Source organism: Catharus ustulatus, chromosome 3, assembly GCF_009819885.2.
Source record: "Catharus ustulatus isolate bCatUst1 chromosome 3, bCatUst1.pri.v2, whole genome shotgun sequence".
In the NCBI taxonomy this organism is placed as follows: domain Eukaryota; kingdom Metazoa; phylum Chordata; class Aves; order Passeriformes; family Turdidae; genus Catharus; species Catharus ustulatus.
The window spans coordinates 86,930,314-86,957,042 of NC_046223.1; the positions used below are offsets into that span (position 1 = coordinate 86,930,314).

The 26,729-nt window shown below is 38.1% G+C and overlaps 1 protein-coding gene across 1 annotated transcript in view; it reads right to left on the reverse strand.

Moving 5' to 3' along the window:
* Positions 1-1,476: 1,476 nt before the first annotated feature.
* The window catches only part of CD109 (CD109 molecule), a 74,405-nt gene continuing 49,152 nt past the window's right edge, over positions 1,477-26,729 (reverse strand). The window contains exons 24-33 of the mRNA XM_033056422.1: positions 24,711-24,792; positions 23,184-23,412; positions 22,497-22,662; positions 21,260-21,450; positions 18,798-18,953; positions 18,645-18,710; positions 14,390-14,526; positions 10,167-10,323; positions 9,656-9,758; positions 1,477-7,340 (exon numbers count right to left, since the gene is read on the reverse strand). Coding sequence (XP_032912313.1) covers positions 7,150-7,340; positions 9,656-9,758; positions 10,167-10,323; positions 14,390-14,526; positions 18,645-18,710; positions 18,798-18,953; positions 21,260-21,450; positions 22,497-22,662; positions 23,184-23,412; positions 24,711-24,792 — 1,478 coding nt within the window. The 3' untranslated portion in view covers positions 1,477-7,149. The remainder of the gene's footprint in view (positions 7,341-9,655; positions 9,759-10,166; positions 10,324-14,389; positions 14,527-18,644; positions 18,711-18,797; positions 18,954-21,259; positions 21,451-22,496; positions 22,663-23,183; positions 23,413-24,710; positions 24,793-26,729) is intronic.

The following is a 26,729-nucleotide window of genomic DNA, read 5'->3' on the forward strand; positions in this document are numbered from 1 at the left end:
TCTATCCACTTACCTAAAGTATCCATCAGCTTAGTCCTCCCTTTCCATCAGTGTGAGCCAGAAGAATCCCCAGGAAAATCCATACAGTCTCCCTGGTAGGCAGCTAATGAGAATCAGCTCAAGAGGCGCTTTTTTATGTCACTTTATTCTTCTTTACTAGAGATATGATTTCTCATTTTTGCTTCAGACCTGTTAAAATCCTCACTGATCTAAGTAGCTGTACCTAAGATTGTGACTGGTCCAAGAGACGAACACCCAGCTAGGGCTGGACAGGCACAAGGAGCAGGGGACTGTGGTCTGAGCATGAGCACCACCATCAAGCACATCCTCAGTATGGCTTCATGGCCCTTTTAAACGTGTCCATGGGGCAGGAGAATGGTGAATCACCCATTACTTACACATGCACCTGCCAGACACTTCTTGTGTAGGAAGGGATGGTGTATCTGCACAATATTTACACTTAAGCTCTGGTTGCTTCTACATTTTACCTAGTAGCTTGCTCCAAAACCACTTTTCTAGAGACTGGTCTATCATCTATATCTCATGTTCCAAATTTTCTTTACTTAGGACTAATATCAACATTGAAACAGAAAAAAATCATGAGAGAAAGCCTTTCTAAAGTCTATCTACTGTTCCTCCTCATGTACACAGCCAATCCCTCTTACCACAGAAAGCTATTAGGTTGGTTAAAGATTATTTCAGCTTCATAAATCTGTGCTGACAAGTCCCAAGTGTTTTTTATTCATCCTGGGTTTGAGTTGATAGCTATTTCTCCATAAGACCAAAGAACATTTTATTCTTGACAGGCCATAAAGGCTCTGAAGGAAAGGGTCAGTCTGTGACACATGAGCAGAGAAATAGCTACTGAACTTATAGGTGAGATGGTGAGTGGTTAGGGCAAAAGTGAGGCTGAGCAGACCCTGACCTCAGAGTTGAAATGGGCCAGGAAGTTCTTTCAATGGCAGGCAGGAGGAACAGCAAGAGAATTATGAGGAAAATTGGGAAAAGACAGTATTATGGAGACCAAGCTTCTAAACCACAAAAAATGGCAGTTAAAATGGCAGGTCACCCCAAAAAAAAATTCTGCACATCAATTCAATTATGTTTGTATAAAATATTTTGGCATAAAAATTTCTTGATGCTCTTTTACTTCCACTTCAGCAATTAGCTCTGTATCTGGATGATTTTCTCCTTTTCACACAACAGTTCAGTTCCTGATGATGTCCATGACCACAGGGGACCTACCTGAACTGAGCTCATCACAACAGACTACCTCTGTTACAGGTACCAGCAAACTTTGTAATAACTTCACATTGAACAAAAGAGTAGATTTCTAAATTGAGGTGACTGTTTACAGCCTGACCAGGAAGCCACTATTGAAATATGTTTTTTAAAAATTTTATTTATATTATTAAATTCTGAGCTGGGTAGTAGTCAGCAGCATGCAGAAACTTTGATCTACTACAAGTAGCTGTACTGTTAAACAAGCAAACATTAGACATATATTATTAAAAGTCATCTTTAATAGCATTTAAAAATAGCTATTGCAAACTTTATTTCAAGAAAAATAAACAAATTACAATCTTCCAAAGTCCTTTGACACAGTCTAGTTCCTCAACATTTGCTTTATTACTTGAAAAGACAGAAGGCTATTTGCATAGTTGGCATGTTAGTTCACCTCTGCTCAAAACAGCTTAAAAGCATTCTTTTTCTACAATTTCTGATTTGATCAAAAGTGGAAATGTGAATGATGATACTAACTTAGATCAAATTGGGTATCTGACTATGTCTCAAGGCAGTCAAGAATTTTAGTTCAAATTGTTTAAGGCCTGATATGGAAAAAGAAGAGATGTGCTAGTCAGTAGGACATTATGTGCACTTATATACTTCCACTGAGCCAGCATATTTTTATTTTCTGCTTTGTATTTAGTATCCCGTGCAACCTAACAAAACTAAAAAACACAAAAAAAACCCCAGTTCATAATATAACTATGTGATCCAAGCAATGATGATGAAGTTTTGGGGTAGCTGCTAAGAAATACAATTAATTATTTGAATTTGAAGATAAATCCTTAACTGGAGTACTGGTGACTCAAATGCAGCACATAAGGAATTAATGCTCATACCTATCTGAAAACAAGCTATCTATAGGAAAAATAATAATTAGATTAATCTAATACAGCACACTATCAGCCTTTATTGCCTAGAATAGCAATAGAGCAATGGAATTTCCATTTGGCACACAGAAACACATTAAAATTAATAAGAAACAATACAGAAGTGAAATATTTTGATATGGGGAAAAGGAAACAAATGTTATTATATTTTATAGATAAATTAAGCATCTAATTTCAAAATCTTCAGATCACAGAGAATGGTTCACTGCATAAGGACTTATGGTAGAAGAAGAAATGTTATAGCAAAATATTAGTAATTAGAATTAAAATTTAATCCTCTTTCTTAGTGTTTCAGACAGAAAAAATATGCCATTAGGCACTAATTGCTTTCTAATATATTCTTTCCTAAAAATAGAACATTACACAGCGTTGTTGATTCGGGCACTTTGTGAGGATCTTGTGTTTATGCACATACACTGCACACTGCAGAACACTGCAGCCTTTAACAGCTATGTATGTGCATATGCTTTCTGCAGGACTCAGCTGAAATCAAATACTGTCAATATTCATACCAACTTGAACAACATTTTCAGAGAAATATTGCTAGGGTAGTATTTTGAAAACTGAATAAAACTGATTCTTGCATCTTAGGTTTTGATTGTCAACAGTGGCTTTCAAGGCAAAAGAGAGGCCTGCAATACAAGAAGGACATGGAAGTGTTGGAGCGAGTTCAGAGGAAGGCCGTGAAGCTGATAAGAGGACTGGGGCACTTCCCCTGTGAAGAGAGGCTGTGAAAGTTGGGACTGTTCCCCTGGGGAACAGAAAACTGTGTGGAGATGTCACAGCAACCTCCCAGTGTCTGCAGGGAAGCCAGAGAGGGACACTGTCAGGAACTGTAGTAACAGGACAAGGAGTAATGAGTTCCAACAAAGAAGGGAAAATTAAGTCAGATATTAGGGAGTTTTTTACTGCGAGGGTAGTGAGACACTGGAACAGGTTGCCCAGGGAGGGTGTGGATGCCCCAACCCTGGCAGTGTTCAAAGCCAGGCTGGTAACACCTTGAGAAACCTGGTCTAGCAGGAGATGTCCCCGCCCACAGCAGAGGAATTGGGCAAGATGATCTGTGAGGTCCATTTCAACCTCTTCACATTCCACGATTCTATGAACACTGGATCTGGCTCTCATGTTTCTCCTGCACCCATCTGTCCACTTTCCCCTTTTACCATGTGCCATTGATGTGCACAAGCCACAGGCTCCAGCTTGTGAAGTGATGAGGAGCACATCGTAAGGAAGCTAACTGGGAATACCTGCACAGTTTGTGTCTGATACAAGTTGTGCCAGGAAAGGTCTAGATTGGAAATTAGGAAAAATTTCTTCACTGTTAAACATCAGAACAGGCTGCCAATGGAAGCAGTGGTGTCACCATCCCTGGGGGTATTTAGGAAGAGTGTAGATGTGGCACTTGGAGACATGGTCTAGTGGCGGACTTGGCAAAGTTGACTTAATGGTTGGACCCATGGATTTTTAAGGTCTTTTTCCAACATAAGCAATTATGGTACCATGCTGGGAACCAAACCAGCCATGGAGCTGGCCCAGCATGCAGATTCTGAGGTGCTCTAAACCCATTAAGCAGCACTCATTCTCTGCTCTGTACAATAGCATTTGGTATAGAAGATCTCTAAATGACACCCACATTGAAACCTGGAGAGAAACCCTCAGCTAAGATCATGGATGACAGCAGAGGCAGAATTTGGGGGGAATACCTTTAAAATACATCCTAAGTAAATATCTCTTACTGATTCAATAGCATATTAAGGACCCTTGACAGACCATGTCCATTGACAACCTGTGGCTGAAAAGGGCATGGGAAGTACCAGCGTACATTCAGATTTCAATGGACAGCAGAAATGCTCAGACAATACAACATGAAGGCTCTATCACAAAATACCTTTTCATGACTGTTTTTAGCATCACTCCTTAAAGCTTCTTGTAGACCTTATTGCTAAAGAGCTCCAAAAGACTTTTTGCAACAAGATTTCCTATTAACTTCAAAAGTTGATGTTATAGAGCAATGAGGGTAACATATATGCTGAGCATTTGTGTAAGGTTCCCACACAACAAGGAAAATCCAAAAAAGGTCACTATGCCAAACAATATTCCATTTCTGCTGTTCTATCCACTGCCAACACAGTACAAATTTTATCCTCTGAAATTCATTCAAAGCACCAGGCACTACTGCAAAGTGGGTGAAGGCACTGATGCAGGAATTTTAAAGCCACCTGGTATAAACATTTTTTTAAAGTCATACTGTTCCTTTAAAATTGCTTGATACAGATGCAGATTTGGATGCCTGCAATAACATGCCTGCTGTATAGAATAAAGTAAAACAAAAGAGGATGTTTATTGACTGACTCCAACAATTTCCCTGACATGGTGCATTATGACTGATTATTCTTAATATAGTGTGTAAGGCAGCCAAAAGTCATTTAAAAACATGTGTTGTTTGTCTCACAAACAAATGTAAGGGAATACTAGTAAAAGCTGCACTGTCCAAAACTCAACTAAGCAGTTTAAATCCGTTTTTCTTGGAGGATTTTCAGGAAGATTGGGCTGCATGTGAAACAGCACTAATTTATTCCTACTATCTACTGCATAAGACCAATTTATCTCCAGCACATCTTTCTAAAAAATAACCCCCTTTATCCTATCATTAATCAGGTGCCAATGTCCCTGTTAAAAACCCTGCATATAGTAAAGCCTGGAAGTATATGAGCACTGGATTTCTGAAATTATATTAAAGGGAGGCAAAAGACATGTCAAGTCTGCTGTTCTCAAAGACAAGACCAACTTTCACAGGTCACAAGAAAATCAAACCCACAGCAAAAACATCCCAATTTAGATGAGAATTTTCTCCAGATCTTATACTTGGCAGAGTTTGATTTAGGCTCCCATAAGTGAATAAATGATTTGAGATGCAGAGATGTGTTTAAGTCTGTATCTTCATTTCTCTTAGCTTTGGATCTATGTAACCAAGTGAATGACTTGCACAGAGGGTGAGATCCTGCATTGTACTGACTAAGCAGTGAGTTTGGCTTCAATAAATACATTACTTCATGTGGGTCAGAGCAGCACACACACTCTGCTCAGGCACTAATTAACTACTCATAAGGCTAAATCCAAAACACACCAAGGACAAGTTAAAAGCATGAATGACCATGAAGAACCAGGCTTAAACTCTGCCTGAGAAATGGGACAGAACCCCAAATTTGTGAAAAACATTGTAAATTACAAAAACGGATGAATTAAAACAAATAACCCCATCTAAACTAGTTCTGCAGTTAAAACCTATACATTGGTATTAAAAGGCAGCCCCAGCTCAGGAAGTTCAGGCCTCTTCCCATGCCAATATGCAGAATTTTCTTTGTGAACAACATTACAAATGAGCATAAATACAAAAAAATATACACTTCAAGCAGTAGGAAAATATTGAATAAAAATTAGAAATTGCTCAAGGAAAGTGACTGCCGTATTATTACATGTGCACAAAAACACACTCCGTCTCAAAAAGGTATTAAAGAAAGGGAATCAATAGAAATTACAATTTCCACCTCTCTTAGCATGACAGCTATTAACTTCATTTTAGTAACTAAGAGTGTAACAGCTTGGCTGCCTTATCAAGATGGAGTAAGCATTAGATATCACAGGTAGTGTACAAGGACAGATTGGCTGCCAGACAAGGAAGGCATTCATACACTCACTCAGGAGCAATGAGCTCCCAAGCTCACACACTTCCACACTCACAGAGATCTGCAATTCTCCCCATGTGCAAGGAGCAGGTTTGCTGCTTTTCACCATCTCTCTCCTCCATTCCACTTCAGCAGAGCACTTGAGCATACAGGGACGTGGTTAAGGTTAAGCAAGCATGTGAATTGTTTGGCTGGACTGAATGCATATGCAGCCCGTGCCTCCTAAAAGCCTCACCCACCACCAGCAACAGGGAGTACAGATGGCATCCAGGGCCACCAACTCCATGGCACTGGGAGCAGTAAACAACAGGTGGCATAACCCACCTGAACTGCTGACAAGATGACACTGAAACCACAACACATAAATGATGCCCCAGAGTGACATTTCTAGGAGACATCAAAAAACCAGAACAGGTTCAAAGCAAACTTCCTTCATCTGGCCATAAATATATGCCAGCTGACACCAACATTCTCACATGGAAAGAGAATTGCATTTGTTTCTGAATAACTCTGGAAAAATGAAGTCTGAAAAACAGACTTTATCTTTGACACATTTACAGTAAAAAGCCTTTCAGAGTAAAATGCATGAGAACATCCTGAGGCCTTATTTTCAAGCATGATTAGCTTATGAATTGACAAAAAAATCTGCCTACCTTCTCTGTAATGATTTAAAAAAAAAAAAAAAAAAAGAAGACTGACAACTTTCTGGAGCATTCAGCAGTTTGTAAATGCAGTACTTTTTGGCTCTTGGATCTGCTCTGAAGCCAGCTCCTTTTTTTTCATATTATTCCCCATGAGAGCACAAAGAGAAATTCAGTATTAATGTTGAGTGTCACATCTTCAGAACAGAACAAAGTGAGCTCTGACACCAAGCTGCTATCATTGCTTATCAACACCCTAATGGAAAAGCAGATAGTGTTTTGGAAAAGCATGGTAAACTAACATTCATCCCTAAAAAATGAGCACAGTTGGAAGCTGGGGTAAAAAAAAAAAAAAGTGGGAATATAGAGCTAAGTTTACTTTTTATCACACTGCTTTCTCAGTAACTCTGTGCTTCTTCAGAAAATAAATTCAGTATGAAACTAACACTTGGAAAGCTTTTCCAGCAGACTCTTGTAGAAGTTTTCTGGCACAGCCAGAAATTCGCCATATGGGCCAGCCCAAGTTCTCCCTGAACACAGCAGGAGTTTGGTCATGGTAATCACTAAAGACGGGCTGGTATCTGAGCATAAAATTTTCTTTGGATAATTTATGGAAACCTTAGATGTGAAACAATCTGTTTCCTTTTACAGCACCCAACTGCACAGCAAGTTTACATGAAGGACAAAGAGCACACAGAACAAGGAGGCCAATGAAGAGTGCTGAAGCAAGGCTGCAGAACCATCTCGGTGGCAAAGGTTGCAATCACTTTCACAGAAGTCACAAGAGGTTATACTTTGCATTACTTCTGAATTATAGCTTCTCACTGCTCTTCTCCCTGTTCAGAAAGGTTAGGTAACATTAGTTAGTGAACTTCTGAAAATTAATGAAGAAGCTAGCTTCAAAAAGAAATCGTTTTTAAAGGATGCACTAAACTCTGATGCAGACCTCATCATATACTGCAAAACACTTCCCAGAGTTGGTATTTAAGCCCAACCATTATTCATTTTTCTTCACCCAGAACAACTCAATTTGTTCAGGCCAATGCCTGAAAGGCACACTTTCATAGACACAATCTGTTCACAAACCTTGGACAAACATTTTGAAAGGGATTTTGCCCCTACATACACAACAAAGGAACTCAGATGCTTTAGCTGTCAAGTTTCTGGCTATAACATTTAAGAGTGAGGTCTCTCCTAACTGATGCTTTCTCTCACAATTCATGGTTTTTCTACCATGTATGGGAGCTTCAGCTTCCTGAATCTGGGACTCCTTACCTCACCTAGGTCCTGCTCCTGTATTTTACTCTCTCATTCCCTGAAGGGTTGCCACAGAGCCAGACTAGAAGTCTTAAAATTCATATGTATTTAAGAAACATCAATGCATGATAACTGATGACACAACAAGCTTTTGCAAAGTTTCTTTCTCATAGTGGCTTTTTTTTTCTTTTTTCCTTCCAACTAGAGGCCTTGCAATGTTTTTAGTAGTAGTATTTTTAAACTGATACTATATTCAGTGTCATTACAAGCATTTAGTACCTTTTAGAGTACTAAAAAATATATGTAATTTTGTGGGCCAAAATGCTTACCAAACAGTGACAACCATCTAGTTCTAAGAAGTCAAGTAAGAGAATAAAGCTATACTGGCATCCAAGGCAGCTCTTATACCTATGCCAGTTGTACTACCTGCCACAATAAAATCACATTTATAGATACGTGCCAGAGCAGGAGACCTCTAGGAATTTCCTAGCTCTGAATATGACATGAATCTGTCATCATAAAAATATATATCCCTGCAGCTTGGGTTGCCAACTACAATAGTGATGGAAAATAATAAATTAAAATCAGATTCCTGTATTAGACAGGAAGGAGTTCTCGCAGAAGAACTCAATCATGGCATATATATATATGTTGACCAATAATATATCTATGCTATATAGTAATAGGAATGGTGTCCTGTGAAATAATACTTGCACAAACCATCTTCTTGAAATTACAAAAAATACAGGAATCATATAAATTTTGGTCCTTAATATTAGTTTGCTAACAGAGAACTTATGAACTAAATTTATTTCAATATAACAAAAATATTTACACATGTGCATTTACCTGTGACTTATCAACAAACATATTTATTAGCCTATATAAAAGCATTCTTATAGATTAAGTCCTGAGCTCTTCTCCCAGGAACTGGAAATTCATTTCAGCCATAGATTCTAAGTCTTATGTGCTTCTCTCAAATAAAAACTTGCTGTAACTTCTTAAGCAATTAACCCTTAAAACATGCTCTAATGAATTTACACTGTATTCGTAACTATTAATTTTCTATTTTTCTTTAAAATTCTGTGAATGAACAAGAATTTAAGCTTGTATAGAATAAATACGCTCTTCATCTAGCTGAAGTAGCACACATCATATTTGGTTGTCTTGTGTTTTAAAAGCATGAAAAAGTTGCCTATACAACTTTTTTATGTCTTATCTCAAATCAAGCCCAAATCCTTAATAATGTACCAGGTGGTTCATGTAAGGAAAACCTAGTACCTTCTTCAGCAGCCTGCAATTATTTCTTGCTTTTAATTTTGACAAAGAGCTTTGTACATTGTTGCCTACCCCTAAAACACACTCTACATAACACATACTACATAATACATATAATACTACATTCATACACAACAAACAAAAAAACAAAAAGCTCCCAAAACCCACAAACAAGCAAACCAACCCAAATCCCCTCCCTGCCAAAAAACCCCTTTGAAACAGCTTTTCCAGTGTACACCTGTTTTAGCTAACAACAGAAGTCAAAATATTGGCATTTTCTCTCATGAAGGACTCAGTTTAAGCAAGAAACCGATTGCGAAACTACTCAAGAGGTAATGATTAACTTAGTACATGAATCACAGCGAATCTTCTGCTTCATTTTGATAGTTTTGGGAACATATTGGGCCAGACAATTTGCAACAGTTGAACCAACCCCTCAGGACAATAGATATGTGAAAACACTACTACTTGTTAGCAAATTGGGCACATAAATGTCCAAAAAGATTACAGTTCAATGCAGCTTTTTCTTCACTAAAATTTCTCCTATTCCTGCATGAAGAAACATTATTTTAAACTTCTGAATAATTAAGTACCATTTGAAATGACTGACACTTACTAGGTTCATAGTAATCCACTACAGTCACTGAAGCATCTTGGATATTTGAAACCTTGAAGTCTCTCACAGCTGGAATATCCACACAAACCTGTGTTTCATTTAGCTACAAAAACAGAAGAGAAACATCCTGAGAACCCAGGGAATGGTGGCTTCATGGAAGAGGTAAGGACTTTTAGCTCAGTGGTAGACCATTTCTAAAGGCATAAGAGTCAGATGCATATAACAATGCTTATCTCATTTGCAGTCATTTTGGTCAAATTACAGACTTCTTGAAACAGCTGCCTTATGTGTGATTTTTAAGAGGCCTAAATTAGAAATCCCTTACAAATACAATTGAGTTGCACCTATCCAACCAGTCTCACTAAAAAACAGAAGAACTCTTAATTCCATGTAAACAGCAGATGTTGATTTCCCCAAAGAATATAACCATAATTTCTTTCCAAATTTAAGCCTAACAATGTCAAAGTCAAGATTAACATCACCACAAATTTCTTTGTTATTTCCAACTTACAGAGTCTAAGTATAGGTTGACTTTTCCATTGTCCTTTTCTGTTTTCTTAACTGTATTGTCTAATGGAACAAAATCTGGTGACACAGAGAAACCACTGAGTAAGCCAACCTCCATGAGGACCATACCACTACTGGGAGCTGTGCCAGAGCCAAAGTACCTTTTCAAAACACAAAGACAAAAACTTTTAGCAGAAATATAGTAGCCCATTCTCCAAAGAAAACATTTGATCCTTAAGTCCAAGCTAATGAAGTAATAATGCTTAAGAATACTTAGGAAACAAATGGAACAAAATACTGACACTAAAATTTCTAATGATAAAAAGCTAATAATTAATTTCTCAATTATTTTTCCTGCTAACTTTAGCCACATATGCAAATGATGGTTTAGCACTGAGAAAACTGCAATACATAAATCATGTGAGACACTCTATTGACACCATGAGGAACTTTCAATCAGCATCTATTAGTACAGGTTTGCATTACGAATATGCAGAAACTATAGCAATTAAACACATTTTAAAAGAAGCAATTAAGAAACTGCTGTAGGAATTCTTGTACTGAAATATATGCATTTCCTCTTATGGATGCATTGTTTTGCTTTTATTCATTTTGGAGGCCAAGATACAGGTGTACACACCAAAGAAATCTCCCAGACCTTTTCATATTTCCTTCACATAGAATGATGGTTCCATTAACAAAGTCATCACCAAATTGTTTCTCAAAGTTTCAGTTTTAGAATGCATAGCCATGTTATTACTCCACATTCGGAAAAAAAGATTCAATAAGTTGAGTCCCTTCTTTTTTCCTAAATAATGCTCATTATTGTATCTTCTCCCAATGTGAAAACCAGAAGCTGGAGTAAAAGTTTGATCTATTGAGTAAGCCTTGTACGCTATGGTGCATAACAGATGGTGCTCTGTGCTACAAGTGCCACCTAAATCACCTGCAAAAGAGTCTACTGCTTTAAATAAAGCAGGTAGCAGAAGACTTTCCCTGGCCTTAGCATGGAAGGTAAATTATTATTGTTCCACTAGAACAGAAGTGTCTCCAATTCTCCTTTCAAAAGCCTGGCAGAATTGAAAGTAATTAAACTATTTCTTTGTAGAGCTGGGTAGTTAAAAAAAAATAAAAGGGAAGAGTTGCTTTCAAAGCAATGCTGTTAAGCCAGGCTGATTCAAGGCAGATACAACTTTGAAAGAAATACAGCACAACCGCTGACTTCAGCTGGCTTACAAGATTAGAAACAAATGAAACCATCTGTTCAATGATGTGCTGTGCCAAAGTAGCTGCTATTGAAAACAAATAACTGAATTGGAACTGGATGTAATTATTTCTGCATAATTACCAATAAGAGGAGAGTAAAATACCCAAGCTGTCTAGCCAGCCTGGGGTGCTACTAAAACACCAACAGGGAACTAAACATCTTGGTAGGGTCAAGGAGTGAATTAGATATAGCCCTAGAATTTATGAGGATCTGGGTGGGTTGTGGTACCATGTCTTCAGCTCCATAGTCTTTTAAAAAGAAGAAAAAAAAATCATCATGCAAGAATGACCAGTAAGAGAAAGACAGACTTGAAACTTGTACCTGAAGAAAACTGAAAATATTTTCAGTTGAACTTTTTGTTTCAGCTCATCAGCAATATGAGATCAGGGTGAGATCCTCTCACAGATGATACAAAGAGAAAACAAAACCAAGCTGGTGTAGGCAGAAAGCAGAAATGATAGAGTAAATAGAACCATCAGTGATCTGTTTCCAATGTCTGCAAAAAGTATGTGAGCAATAAGACTTAGAAAAGCTAACAGTCCTGGGTATTTGCCTCCCAGAGAGGAGCTCCTCTAACCAAGAACCACTTGAATTTGAATAAGACATCATCTGCTCTACTATCATAAATAATACCCAGTTAAGATGACCATAGCCAACCACTATCAAGCTGGCTGAGAGAAGGTAGATATTCTCCAGATTAAAGAAAAGAAAAAGAATGTGAAGTTGAAGCCTTCAGTACCTAACTATTTATATCCATAGCTAGATGCATACCCATAGCTAGACTATACATACCTGCTTGTTGAGATTTCAGCAGTCATTCTCTATTGGTTTCTCTACTAGAAAGCCACATCATGTTATAAAGATCATAAGTAGACCAACTTTAAACTAATTTAGTAATATAGATAAGGCATATGTTCTATAAAATTTATAGGGGAAAGAAGAAGAAGATGACTAGTTGACCAAGCTCAGCAACCAGAGATGAAGCTGTAGCCTAAGAAATTTAAACAGACTTACTCAAAGTACCAGTCTACTTTCCACACTGAATTGATGGAACTGATGTTGGAACTAAGTGTTCCAAGTAGTCTTCTGAAGCTGCTTTTCAATGTCATTAGGTTTCCCCCTATTCTCTGAACACTTTGCAATTAAAGCATCACCACCCTACAAGCTTCCCAGAGAGATGGAGCACTACTTCTCTGTATTTTAAGTGAAAGGCCTTAGCTAGAGAATCAGATTGCCCAGAAAACACTTACCCCAAGCCCGGCATGCAAACCCTTTGCATCTCAGGAGTTGGTGCTAGATTTTAGAATGCTATTGATACTTCATAGAAGAGTTTAAAAGAGAACAAAAGCCCCTTCTGTTTCAAGAGCTCTCATGTACTCTACTGTCTCTGCCCACCACGTGTGTCACTAAACTGCATACTAGAAACATACAAAAACAGAGCTCTGGCTCTATGCCTGCTGGCTATTTCCCAAATTAAATCAATCCTCTATACTGAAATCATATTCTCTACAGCTGATTATTTGTATGATGGTGTCACCTAGAGGCTCCATCTCCAGTCACAACTCCCTTGTGGTAGGCAGAGGCTAAGAACAGTTCTAGGCATACGGGTACAAAGTTTAAATAAATAGCAAAAAGAGAGGGTGGATGAAAGGTGTGTAGGTGGATCAGGTGGTACTTTGCAAATCTTGCATTTACAAGGAATGTAACAAGATGTTATATATACGATATGTATAAGGTCACAAGAAGAAAACAGTGTTTCTAGAGGAAGTATTCACAAACAGATGAAATCCTTAAATACAACAAATACAGTCATCTCAACAACATCCTTGTTGATAATAAAAGATAAAAGATAAAAAACAAATACATAGAGAGAATTAAAATATCCCATAGGGTTTTATATGAAATATGCAGTGGTCTTTAACTACAATAGGAAATGTATACTGCCAGAAAACAAACACTTTCAAATATACCTTTTAAATAGCAAGCAAAGTGGAGGCTAAAAGCAGACAAAGAAATAACCTGATTGACTGGCTGACCTAGGAATATGCAGTTCATGGTCACCTATTCTCATATGATGCAAATCCTATCCAGGTAACACCAGGTGGCTGTTCTGTGGTCCCTGAGATGATATTTGAGCAGTCTCAGCTCAGTTCTTAGTAGGTGATTACTGAACAAGAAACATCACCCCAGATGCACACATTCTCCCATATCCTCCTCAGCAAAAAGAACAGAATTAGCCTGTGTAGAAAACTTACCACCTCTTTCAAATCTAGAATAATGTATTGTATTCTATTACCAAAGTTCTTAACTACTGGTGAATGAAAGACTACAAAGATAATTGGACAATAAGGCAATGTGAATTTACCATTATGTAAATATAGATTTTGACTTCTGCCAAAAATGTTCTGAGTGAAGCTAATTATAGAGACAAAGAACAATTACTTCATGGTATTTTCAGCACTTCAGAACTTCCTTCTCTCTTTACAAAAGAGAAGTATCTGCTTCTGTATCAAGAGCAAAAGATTCTTTTCATGAAAGGTAAGAGTCCCTTGTCACAGTTTGCTATTCAAGTTAGAATGCAAAGATACTGATTCAATTTTCAAGTCTGTCCACACTCACCCCTACAACTTAAAAGCACTTGCACCAAAGAAACCTTTAAGTGTTTTTCTTGTATTTCACACAAACTCTTCCACATACCTCTAATATTTAGGCTACCTCCATCTTTATGCATACTAGTAAGAAAAAATATGACCAGGCCAGCGAAAATCAACTTATGAATTGATTCTTAGTTTAATTACTATCATTTGTGAAAAGTAATTTTTATTTTCTTCAGGTATACATTCATATCCCATACATTAGTAAATTCATTCACAAATAAATGGATTATTTAGTTTATTTAAAGCAATCTAAAGTTGGTATATACAAATAAGTGTATGAGATGCTCTAATTGATTTACCTACCTTGTGCATACATTCAAAGTCAAGTGGTTTTTATCGTCTTTATCATCTTTTACATCAACATTCAAGTCAAAGGCTTCTTGATTTTGGACAGATCTGAGCCTCTGATTGGTGTATTTTGTGTTGTACATAACATTGAGCTGTGGATTGCAAGTACAGACATCAGGTGACATATAAAGCCAATCAGTGTGGTTAGCTAAGCTGCTAACAGCACAACACCAGAGGAGCGTTCACATGAGAAAACACACGTTTGCACATGAGAAAACACACGTTTGCACAGACTTGCCAGCCTGTAATTGACTTGCTAACATATAACTTGGACAAGCCCCTGTCCAAGGGGGAAGCATTTTAATACCTTTAAAATTGGACTGACAGTTTTCCACTTGCTACCTGAAACCATTGTAGAAGGACTGTGATTTTTCCAGAAGCACTTGTCATTCCCTTTTCTTTAGCCAAGCAAAATGCATATTGTGGTCTTGCAAAGAGGAGTTATTTTAGCCACTTTCTGCTTATTTTTCTACTAAAAGCAAAGAAGAACCCCCTCACCATGCTATCTAGATGACTGAGGGAATCATCTTTAATTTTTGTCGCCATGTCTCTCACGTTTTGATACAAAAATTATGCTCCTTCTTTCAATCTCTACACATAATTCCCACTGCCCTGCCCAACACTGCTGAATTGAGCAAGGTGTATGAGTGCAGAGCCAATTCTGTAGAGACACTCAGGACAACCACGGTGCAACTGTGAAGATTTATCATGTGCAACTGCTCCACAGGAGAAGGCAGTACCAAGGATGAAACCAATCTAGAAAGCCTGCCAGTTGAAGGCACACAAAAAGCAGTGCCTCAACAATCTGTCATCATAGAAATAAAACTGTTTTAACTTTTGCCAGAAAAAGCTAATAAATGGGAATTTACTGCCAAAGCAGGATGTTCTGAAACCACATACTGATCAGGTCAATCAACTAGTATTTTCATGGAATAAGCTATTGCTGTTATGGTCTCACTTGCTTTTTCCTAGTTCTCATGACAATGAAGGAACACAGAGTTTAATTAAAGTCTTCTTCTGTATACACACTCACTTTGGGGACAGAAAGCTATTATACAGAAACTCATATTAAATTAACAAAATGAGCAATTGCATTTCTAAACTTTTAAAAACAACTGCCAAAGCTAAAGGCAGAACTGGTCCAGTGTTGTGTATAGTGCAACCAGTTCTGGTGAGAGGCCCAAGGAGAGAAAACTAAAAGCTAGTGTTCTGCATGAGAGTGATACTTCTAATAGTAGCTGACACTACCAACTGCACTACACTTCTAAAAATATGGCACATTTATAATTCCCTAATCAATGCCTATCCTTTTTCTTCTTCAACTAGCAGCATAAATGAGCTTGGCTGAGGATGTGAATTCAATTAAAATGTCTCCAATATTTTCTGTCCCTTTCTGAGTACTCAACATCCATTCAAAAAGTAATGGAGAAATATGTGTGCATTTCATCCTGTACCTATTTCAGGACCACCATGATAAATAACATTCAATCCTCTGCCTAAGTCCAGCAAAAATACATTGAGTGGAAAAAACAGTCAGTGTTTCCAGTAATGAGTAACAGGGAATTCTGAAGTTTTTCCTTATTCCCTCTCTATACCTGATCAGGAGAGTCTACCCTCCCCTTGTGGCTAGTTCTAGATTTTAGTGGCATTCTCCTTCCTTCCAAAAAGGCATGAGCCATGCCAATTATTTTAGTCATGTGGCAAGACCAGTTCACAGTGGTTCTGTAGAGCAGAGAAGTGTTTCTTTCAAGACTTTAAGCAGACCTCCTAGGGAAGAGTGCTTCTTTGACTCCTTTCTCCAGAGCATCTTTCACAATACTCTAAACCATCCTCTCTTCCCTCTTGCAGAGTCTTAGGTCATGCATGGGATATACCCACACAATGGAGAGATGAGCTAGGAAACTTTGTTGACAGCAGGACCAAAATAAATACATCTTATGAGATCCTGAAGGGTCAGGAGTGAATGCACTGCCAACTTGCACATAGTGAGATTTCACAAAAAAAAAAAAATTAAAAAAAAAAAAGGTTTTTTTTCCCTAAGAATCCATTCTGTTGGGAAAGCATGATGTTTCCATTAATGGATTTAATCTTGTGTTGTGTGATATTGAAATGAATTACTGTTTTGACATGCTATATTTGGCAAGAAAGTCAAATCCCAGAACAGTGATTCTTACCACTGTATTCTGACGGGCCCAAGACAATGAAACCCAGCTGCAGAAATGTGATTGCAATGTCATATGCTATCTGATTTATTAAATCTGATCCAGACCTAGCCTGTATCTGGGAAAAAGAGAAATCTCATTCAATGTCCTCAGTGCTCTTTCTTTTAGAATACCAGACCTGCCAAAGGAAGCAGAAGGAAAGAACTGATCTCAGCAAAGACAAGGTTTTGGAGGAACTGCTCCAGGGTATTAAGAGTAATATCCTGAATCAAGTCACAGCATCTCTGACTCAAAGCTTCAGGAAAAGAGGCAACAGCACAGTGACCTAAATTAACAAGGTAATCTAGCCTTGGTTCCTGAACAGCAGTTCTTTGTAAGCACATTTCCATGTTCATGCAACAAACCAGGAACTGAAAACCCTGGTACATCCCCAGGGAGTGCTCCCACCACAGTCAACTGGCTATTCTTGGTGGAAGACTTCTAACCAGTCTTCACCAGACATGCTGGTTTGAATGGGAAATTTTCTTGCTAGTAATTGGAACCAATGTATTTTCACAAAAGGTATTAATTTCAACAAATTAGTGTCTTCCAGCAAGAAACTATTTGCTGAAAAGTTTTTGATCAGCTCGCCTGACAAATTAGCTGACTTAATATCAGGGAGTATTTCTCAACAATGATTAGGGTTAAGTAGTCTTAACTGTTCTGGAACATCACTGTGTTACATTCCACACAAACACACACAGGCACACTGAAACCACAGATGTGAACCCAGTCCTGCTGAGATGTTCATTCCTATCTCGGCCTGCAAGCCTGAATCTAAATTAGCCTCTGAGACTTTTGAACTTTGCTTGAAACTTCATTTGTACTTCTGGGAATTAATAAACATGGGTTGTGATCTATGGCACTGTGGGTTTCGCGGAGTGGTGGTGAATGAATGAGGTGTATCTCCAGCAGCTGTTCACTGCTGTGAAGGCTTCTTTGAAAAGGTGTTTTATCCCAAAGCATATTTACCAACCATCACCAGGCATTTTTGTTCCCAGATGCATAAGAACACTAAAGTGAAGGACAGATTGGATGAAACTTGAGATAGAATCTGACCTGGCATAAAACTTGGAGACACTTAAAGGTGGCTTTGGATCAGTTTTGTCAAGTATGACTAGCAGTCCAGTAGGAACTCTTGTTTTGTGACAAAGTCAGCAAGTGTAAGTTTATACTTTCAATAAAATTAATCTCTCATGCTCAGAGACTAGCATTTATGCATTATTTGTAGCTTTTCCAAGATCTGCTCTTTTACCTGTGTGGTCAGAACCACTTGTCTGGACAGGGCATCAGGGAAGTGAGATCCACTGCTGACCACATCAAGTTAGATCCAACACCGTTTTCTTCCGATATGGTGTTTCTCCTTCCCCTTTCTGCCATGCCCACACTTTCAGTTGATGCTGTATCTATTACTGTTCATAGTTTGCAGGATCCTTGACTGTTTTTCGTGCTATTTCAGAACACTGTAAAAATTGCTAGAGAATCTAGCCATAATAACCTCTTATTTTTAGTTTTTGCTGCTTTCAACTTCAATGAAAGGAAAATAACCCTTACAACTGGCAATGCAATCTAATTCTGTACTCATCTGTGCCTTAATATTGTTACCACAGGTTCTCAATGAGGCTTTTCTGCCTACTCCACATACCTCTTTTACTCTGAACTCTGTGCCTGCTAGTGTACCACTGCAGTCCTTTGTCTTGCAAATGGATGTTGCATTTCTGCAGGAGGACAGGGCTGCTTTGATACAGCTCTGGCTCATGGAAATGCCCCAAAACTGTCAGTCACCCAGCAGTACTTAAAAGGCCAGGCCATTGGTCAGAAATGACAACAGGAATATATCTATATTTTATTCACAGCATTCCTCAATTAGTGAAGTGCTTTGCTACTGATTTAAGACATTTTGGAAGACTGTTCCTATCAACATGTTTTATAAAGCTTCCAAAATACACCTTCCTTACAGAAAGCATATCTTTAGCAAGAATGCCTACCTGATTTCCTGCATTGCCTACCTGAAAGACAGCAAATCCCATTCCCTCTGCTGACACTGTAATTGTCATTTGTTGTGCAGGGGGTATCTGAAAGAAAAAGATGAGTAAACCAGTGTTTTCAAAGTACTTTCAGTCAGCACACTTTACAAAAATATTCCTCACTTTCTACAGTACCTCCTTAGTCTGAAGCAGGAAACGGTTTCGAGTATCAATTAAGAATGTTTCTGGCATTTCCAAGGAAGGGGCTGTCACTGTTATATCCATTTTTGTTTTGCTTGATGCAGTGAGAGCTGCAAACAGACTCAAGGCTTGCAGAGCCACCACTGTGTCCTGTTGAGAGAAACAAACCCTGGTAGTCCCTGCATTGACACGTTTGTCGATTATGCTGGAATCTTCCTGCAGCCACCTCCATATCTCTGGATTCCCCTGGCATGGAGGTCCCAGCCCAGAAGAGAGAGCAACACAAGACAAGAAGTTAGCTATTGTGGAAATGGAAAATGAGGTGGGAGCCAGCCCAGGAAGATTTCCTCTTGTGCAAGGTACATCTAACACCTGACAAGCTGAAAGACACAACAGCCAGAATTACACACCACACCAACCATGGAGAAAGACAGAGGAAAGTAACAACACTGCTACTTTCTAGATTTATTTAGTGACTATGCATTAAGTACTCAGCACTCAGTATTGCACAGGAGTTTTTCAGGGTGCCTTGATCGTTGACACAAAAGCTACAAGCCTGAAAAATTATTAACACTAATTTAAACAAAAGGCTGAAATTAATTTTCATCTGACACTCAGCAACAATTTCAAAGTGTTTCAGCCCAGTTTACCCCCTGTATTTGACCTAAAGGTTTTGTGCAATTGTTTAACCACTGCAGAGTGTACTTAGAAACACACTGTCATATATGGATCTAAAATTATATTTTTCATCTTTGTGTGTGATTGCAGGTTTAGCTCTCCAGGTCCCGAACACAAGAGAGTGTTTGAATGTTTGGTCCAGCACAGTTTAGGGAATGAGAATATTAACGTCCACTATCTTCTGGGAAGAAATACAGTAATCAAATATATTTCTCTAATCTTCTCAGGGATTTTTACTATTCAGGCATTTCATTTTGCACCTATTTTCAGTCTTGGCATACAGATACTTTATTATTAGGCCACTTCTAGTAACAAAATTCTAGCATAACAGGAATTCATTCACTTCAACATGGTGACTGTGCCATACCTTAAGGTGCTAGCATGTGCTGACTATTCAGTCTAATTAAAAAAACACTCTCCTTCCCATGCCACATCCTTGTCTGAGAGGACCTGCTTCACTTATTTCTTAAAATGCAGAAAGATCAGCTGATTATCAACTGCAAATTCCCAGTAAGCTATATCATGTATACAGATTATGGTGAATTACTGCACCCTAACTTATAAAGCATCACACATGCAAATTAATACTTTCCTCCTAATTGGTCAACAATATGTTAAGTTTCTTATGTAATAAACTAATGGAAGGAAACACTCCAAACATTATTTTTTAAAGCAATCTTAGAAGTTAAGGAAAAAACTATAGAGTCATTCCTACAAATTAAAAAAGGCATCTAGCAAGACATTGGAGTAATTTTGAAATCAAAACAGTTTAGACTATGGAAGAACAGAAGGATTAAATCAATTTCTTAATTTTACCCTCAAGGGTAAATGGTATGTTGCTAGATTTTCAAACTTTCAAGTAAAATATGTTTCTGAAGAATAGAGAAAAGCTTTTTAAACTAATTTAGTGCTTCAATCAACTTCTCCAAATAATAAGCAAGAATTAACACATTATGAAAGCACTAAATATCTCAGGGGAACCAGGCTGGTTCTTAAATTGCATTTTACTCAGAAGAGATTTCTCTCAGATTAATACCAACCAACATCTGAAAATTATGAAGGATAGCCGATACACCTTGGTACCAAACAGCATGATGAAATGTGACATTTTACTGTGACCAGCATTTGTAGTTAATTTAAAAGCTAGTTTAAACCAAAGCAATCCAAAGTACTATCTAATTTTTTTGATGCCAGCACAGCTTATAAGATGTGGCTTCAATAACATGGAAACCTCCTGGAGATAGTAAAGATTTTCCAAATTTCATGGCCCATCAAAAATCTATGCAAGAATAAGGACAAAGTATATTATTAAGACCAACTGCCAACAGAGGAATTAGGTTAGGCTGTTTTTGTAAAAGCTACTCCCTTTAGTTAAAGGCTAAGTTAATAGCGTTTGAGAAGTTTGAGGACTTGCACATGGTAAGAATTAAAAGAGGCTTCTCTCCTTGGAAAGAAAGCAAGCATAGAAATTCATCATACTTATTTAGAAAATATGTTTAATTACTTTTCCATGGACACTACTATTTCTTCTTAATATTTGTTATTAGTACATTATATAAAGAAGGTCTCCCTCTAATTCTCTTTTTTATTAGACTTGCCAAAAATACTAAAACTAGCAGTTCAGGAATATGAAGCCAATAATACTAACTTGTACATAACCAAAGCTGTTACAGCAAAACAAAACTCAGTAGTTATTATGTAAAAATGGTCCTTTTTTATTTTTAAATATGCACTCTTGTTTAGAAAGTATAGCAAAACCCCTTAAGACAAGATATTACCTGAGTAGATGAAAATCCTCCAAGGTGATTTCTTTGATGACTTAACCATTTCATAATAGGGATCCCCTCAGCTAATCTGTCTTGATGGAAGTGAGAGAGCAGAGCGTATGCTGCAAGTTCAATATCAATGGATCGTGGCTGCCATGAGTCAGAAATTTCAGATGCAGGTGTTACCCAAAAATGAAATTCTCCTGTGAAAGGAACCAATAATAACCTCAGATCCACAGACTGCAATCTTTGGATTTCTGGGAAAGTCTTAGGGGAAACCTCTTCATTAAAGCTTACACAATGGGTGCTCCTAAAGGTGTTCCACAAAGGACTGACTTCAGTGCTTCCTCAGCAAGTTTGAATCTAGATACAGAAAAAGCTGGAATCCAAATAGTCACTCAACTGATTTCAGTGAACTTTACATTGGTCCTTTACTTGTCAGCCTGAAGTACTCACATAAAGGAGTCCTTCTAAAAAGGCCACCTCGTTGCTCCAATGCTCCTTCATCTCAGGACCAGAGAAAGCACCTCAGGCAGCACAGCTGCTCAATAGACCCATTCTTGTGTGAAGCCTTCCCAAAAAAATGACTTCTTCCCAGAAGTGACTACCCAAAATGCCTAACTCAGTAAACATAGACACTAGAAAGGCTCCATTGCTAGGCTGCAACACAAATTCCTTTCAATTTTTCAGGACGACAGTTAATATTTTAAGCCAAAAACTTCCATTTCTTATACTCCATATGGTCTGTTCTTCCCCCAAATTAGGCAAAAGAATTCAGCTGTGCTGAACTTGAAAGAGGTTAAACATACTGAGATGCTAGGTTCCCAGAGAAAGTGCAACAGACCTCTGTTACTGACTTACAGAAAGTCCAATACTTTACCTCTTCTTTCCAATACTCATTGCTCCCCAATACCCTCCTGATCTCTCCAAACTGGAACAATTAACTTCATCCATCTCTCATACCAGTCATACCAGTGTGCATAATCAAATAGGAAAACTGACATGTCCTTCAACAGCATCACAGTACTGCATCTCAGTAACTGAGACTGAAAGCCCAAGCCTTGTTGTGAATTGTCACTCATTTATGGACACTTCTCATTAAGGCTGTCTTGGAACTTCTTAGGCTAATTCTCTATATCATACTCTGAAGAGACTTGAATTCTGAACACACAGCTGTAGATACATGATAGACATTTTTAAATTTGACAAAAATCTAGCTGTACAACTGTGTAAGATACTTGTGCAGTACCTCGGCGTTCTGCTCTCTCGTTCAGCATATTCAGTGCTTCCTTTGCTCTTGTACTTTTTGCCCAGGACAATGCGTATGTCACAAGTGCCAATGTGTAGTTATCTGAAATGCCTTCTCCTAATTTATCTTCTAGAAAGTTTGTAGCAGTCTTGATGGCATAAGCATGCTGGTAATGAAGATAATATTGAAGAATGTAGAGTGAATAAAATATATCTTGGAATAGTAACATGTAAAAGAAAAAACTCCTGAATCAGAAAAATTACTAGCCCCAAACTACAGCCAAGAAATAATGAAAATCTCTTTCAGAGTCACAGACGAATCTCAAAGACATGCCTTTTGATCTGGCACTCCCTTTATGAAAATGACTCATTTCAATTAAATCAATTGGAATGTCTTAACATCTTTAAGACTAATTCCCCCCAATAAATTTCTTTGCAAGTTCTTGGACTGAAGTCATGACAGTATTCTTGTGAACAGAAACTTTCGATTTCGCAAATATAAAATTGAAGGGCTTAACACAACTTTGTGTTGCTTGGTATAGGTAAGGGATGTTTAATAAAATGAAGTTAAATTTTGTCTGTGTTTAAATATCCCTCTATTTCTATTAACTACCAAGTGTTTACCAGGTGCTGTGAAAATTTATGAAGCATTCTCAAAACTATGAATCATATTTATGAATTCTAATACCTGTTTATCTGGGAACCCTAGGAGGGATGACATGACGTAAGCTGTGAGAGTAATTGGATTATTGATGCCTCCTTGCAGATCACTATTTAACACTTTCCCAGGCTCCTGGAACTCTCCATTTAATTTCTGGTGACGGACAATCCATTTAGCTGTATCCATGAGTACATCTTCATCAATATCTATGAATGGACGAGCTTGAAGGAAACATCTCAATACAAAAGCTGATAACCTTGGGGAAGAAGTTCATGAAGTAAGTCAAAATTAGCCATGTCCTACAGCTTCCTCTGCTTCAGATGATGTAAGGATAAAGCATAAGGTGTTCTATACACCCCTGCCAGAGCAAAATCATGCCTCACTCAGATAAGCAGACTCAACTTAATCCACAAAAAAAATGCAGGTATGTCCTTTGTCCTGAAGATCATCCCTTCTACAGCTATGCTTCAAAAACAAATAGAGTATAGACTCAGAGTCTGCCAGCACAAGTGTATCTTTATTTAAATATTGCTCTTCTGCCTTCTGCTGCTAGGCAGAAGTTATAGTTTACAAAGTAATGCAGTTATGAGTGTGATGTTAATTAACACCACTAGCCCTACAATGATATCCTCAAAACAACCTTTGTTGTTTTATTATTAATTCCACATTATCCCTCGACTCTCTTCTTTCCAAATGTACATTCATGTAACTTGCCACTGCACTATTTAAGTACTAGAGTTGCCAGTACAGGTAAATAATGATCTTCCACTCCATCAATACTGAGTCAAAGGCAAATCCTGCTGATGTCAATGAAAGCTGTCCACTGAGTCCAGAAGAAAGTTTTATTCAGTGGCACAGTAATAGGGACAGAAGCATGCACTGAGATATGTAAGTACATCTAAACAGAACAAGGCTTAGCAGAACAAAGCACTGAAACCTCTCTCTGTTATCTATCTGGCTTCCACAACTATGCTCTATAGGCTTCCTGGAGTGAAACTCAGCACTGAAAAGACTTTCAGCTGTGTTTACAGTCTCACTAAAAGGAAGTGTGACAGATGCAAGTAAAACAAATTCCTACGACCAGGAACTCTGTTCACCCCCTACAAAATGTCTCAGTCAGTCTTCAGCTTCAAGTACAAAGATAACTGATAATCTGATTGAAGCAGTGACAATGACATAGCTGACAATGACATAGCCCTAAATGGTTTCAGTCAAATGCAAGAATAACCAATTTAATTGTTATTCTTCATTCCTTTGAGGAAAGCAAAAGAAAAAAAACTTTCAGACTAAACTATTTTCCTGGTTAAAATAATTCATCACTCCTTTTTCCGCCCCCCCCCCCCCCCAAAATTAAAAAGCATTGCCCTAATAATGTCTTTGACAATATGTTATCCAGAAAGAAAGACCTTAGAGTTGGCCTAAACACCTAATGAAAACCAGGCAGAAGTGCTAATACAGCTGGAAACGTTTACCAGCTTCACAAAAAACTTTTCAGATGCAGGGAAAATATCTAAAATACTAAAATTCCACAATGATTCTGGCAGAACTACTCACCATGTGCTCCCAGAGGGATCCTCATTTCCAAAGGCACTAAAAGAGCCATCATCCCTCTGGAAAAGCAGCTCTCTTTGGTAGCCTGAAGTGGAAAAGTAGAGACAGGTACTGAGCACTTTCCTCTCTTGTGAGTTCCAGCACAAACAGGATCTGAAACTGCTGACACCAACCAAGGCACTGTCTAAGGCTGAGAAGGGCACAACTAAGCTTGAATTTCTTAAAAAACCTCCCAAATAAACCTTCCTCATGCAGGAACACACAAAGCCATGTAGAAAATGGTGAGGAAGTGGGCAGCAATAGCACGAAGGATCCATCTTGAAAAGCAGAACCAGAAACTGCTGCAGCTGCAGAGATGTGCTCCCACACACCAGGGGTTCCAGGAGCAGAGCAGAGATGCACCTACAGTTCATTGCTCCGTCATTTTGGGGATCTTGTGTACCTATCCTTACAGCAGGAAGTATGACAAGCAAAACTTTCCAACTGGAAGGGCAAGGCTACAAATGGTGCTGGGAAACCAGGCCTTCTCTTCAGGTGGTTTTTGCCAAATCAGTATAGGCTTGCTATCAGAAAAAGCAAGCTGGAAGAAGTTGTTCTAAAATTAATGAAAATTTTCAAAAGACCTGAAATCCTGAGAAGAACCATTTAAAATGTTATCCTGAGTTTTTATCAATATCCTGAACAAGTGTAGGTATCTCCTGACTGCAGGACATCCATAACAAAAGGGCCTCAAAGGCTCACTGACTGCTCACAACCACCAGGAGCATTCTTACTCACAGATGACTGTACAGAACCAGTGTTTATTCATGCTGGCAATTAAGAGCTTCCTATGATATGCTACTCACTGTAGTTTCCTAAAGCCTTTCTTCCCTTACATTTTGCCTGCCATTTGTGAATCCAGAATAGTAATGGCATCTATTTATAGCATCTCATAACACATCTTTTCTTTCCCTCCACTTTGTCTTTTCCCTTTGTTTGACTATTTTAGCTATTATATAATAAAGAAAGTATACCCATTAATCAAACATGATAGATACAGAAACAATACAGAAACAGACAGGCAGAAAGAAAACTCTCAGGCAACCATCAGTAAGTCCTATATAAATGAATGAATTGACACAAATATGCTCCATGATGTTCATTCAGCTATAACTGTAACTACAACTCTGAAAAATGTTCCTTGCTTTCAATGATAAAGGATTAATCACCCACTTCCATATCACCCTGACTGTAGATGCAGTGAGTGAACCATACCCCTAATTACTGAGGAACAGTAATTAGGTCCCCCAATCTAGGTGCTAGTATAAGAAGAATTCCTAATCAAGGTCTGTCTGTAATAGAAGAGAATGAGAAATAAAGCTGTGAATCTACTACATTATATGTGGGTAACTTCCCATGTAACCCCAGTATCAACAAATTTAGCTTTTGGGTCTTCTTTAGATGAATTTGCAGTCGAAATTTTTGCTTTAATATAGGGATTTTATTATGTGTTTAGCATGATAGTGGGTAATTACTTCATCAAAACTGGTGAATCTTTCAGATACAGACATACATGTCATCTTAGTTAATTATACTAAGTAAAGCAATCTCAGATGGAAGGAAAAAAAAGGAGGAACGAGTGACATTTCTCCTCAAGAAAAGCAAAAGTCATTGGCAAAGTTAAAGCTGACAAATAATGCTCTACGAGGAGCAGAAATACATATATATATACAAATAAACTGCTTCCTCTTCAAAAGTATCAGATTGCAAAGACTGAAAGTAAGGTCTTCTGCTTCTCTGCAGAACTGGCAATATACTCAATAAGTATTATAGTCATCATCCTGCTGGTAGTGTAAAAGCACTAGACTACAACTTTCAGCCTGCCGAGCAGCCCCTACACAGGCACAAATTCATCTCAGAATGTACGCCTGGGAGGGATCAGAGGGATGAGCAGAACCAGAGGGAGAGAGATCACTCAGCTATTTCCTACATTCTGTTTGCTTTCAGTGCCAGCCCTGCTGCAGTCACGCAAAGGCTCCCAGC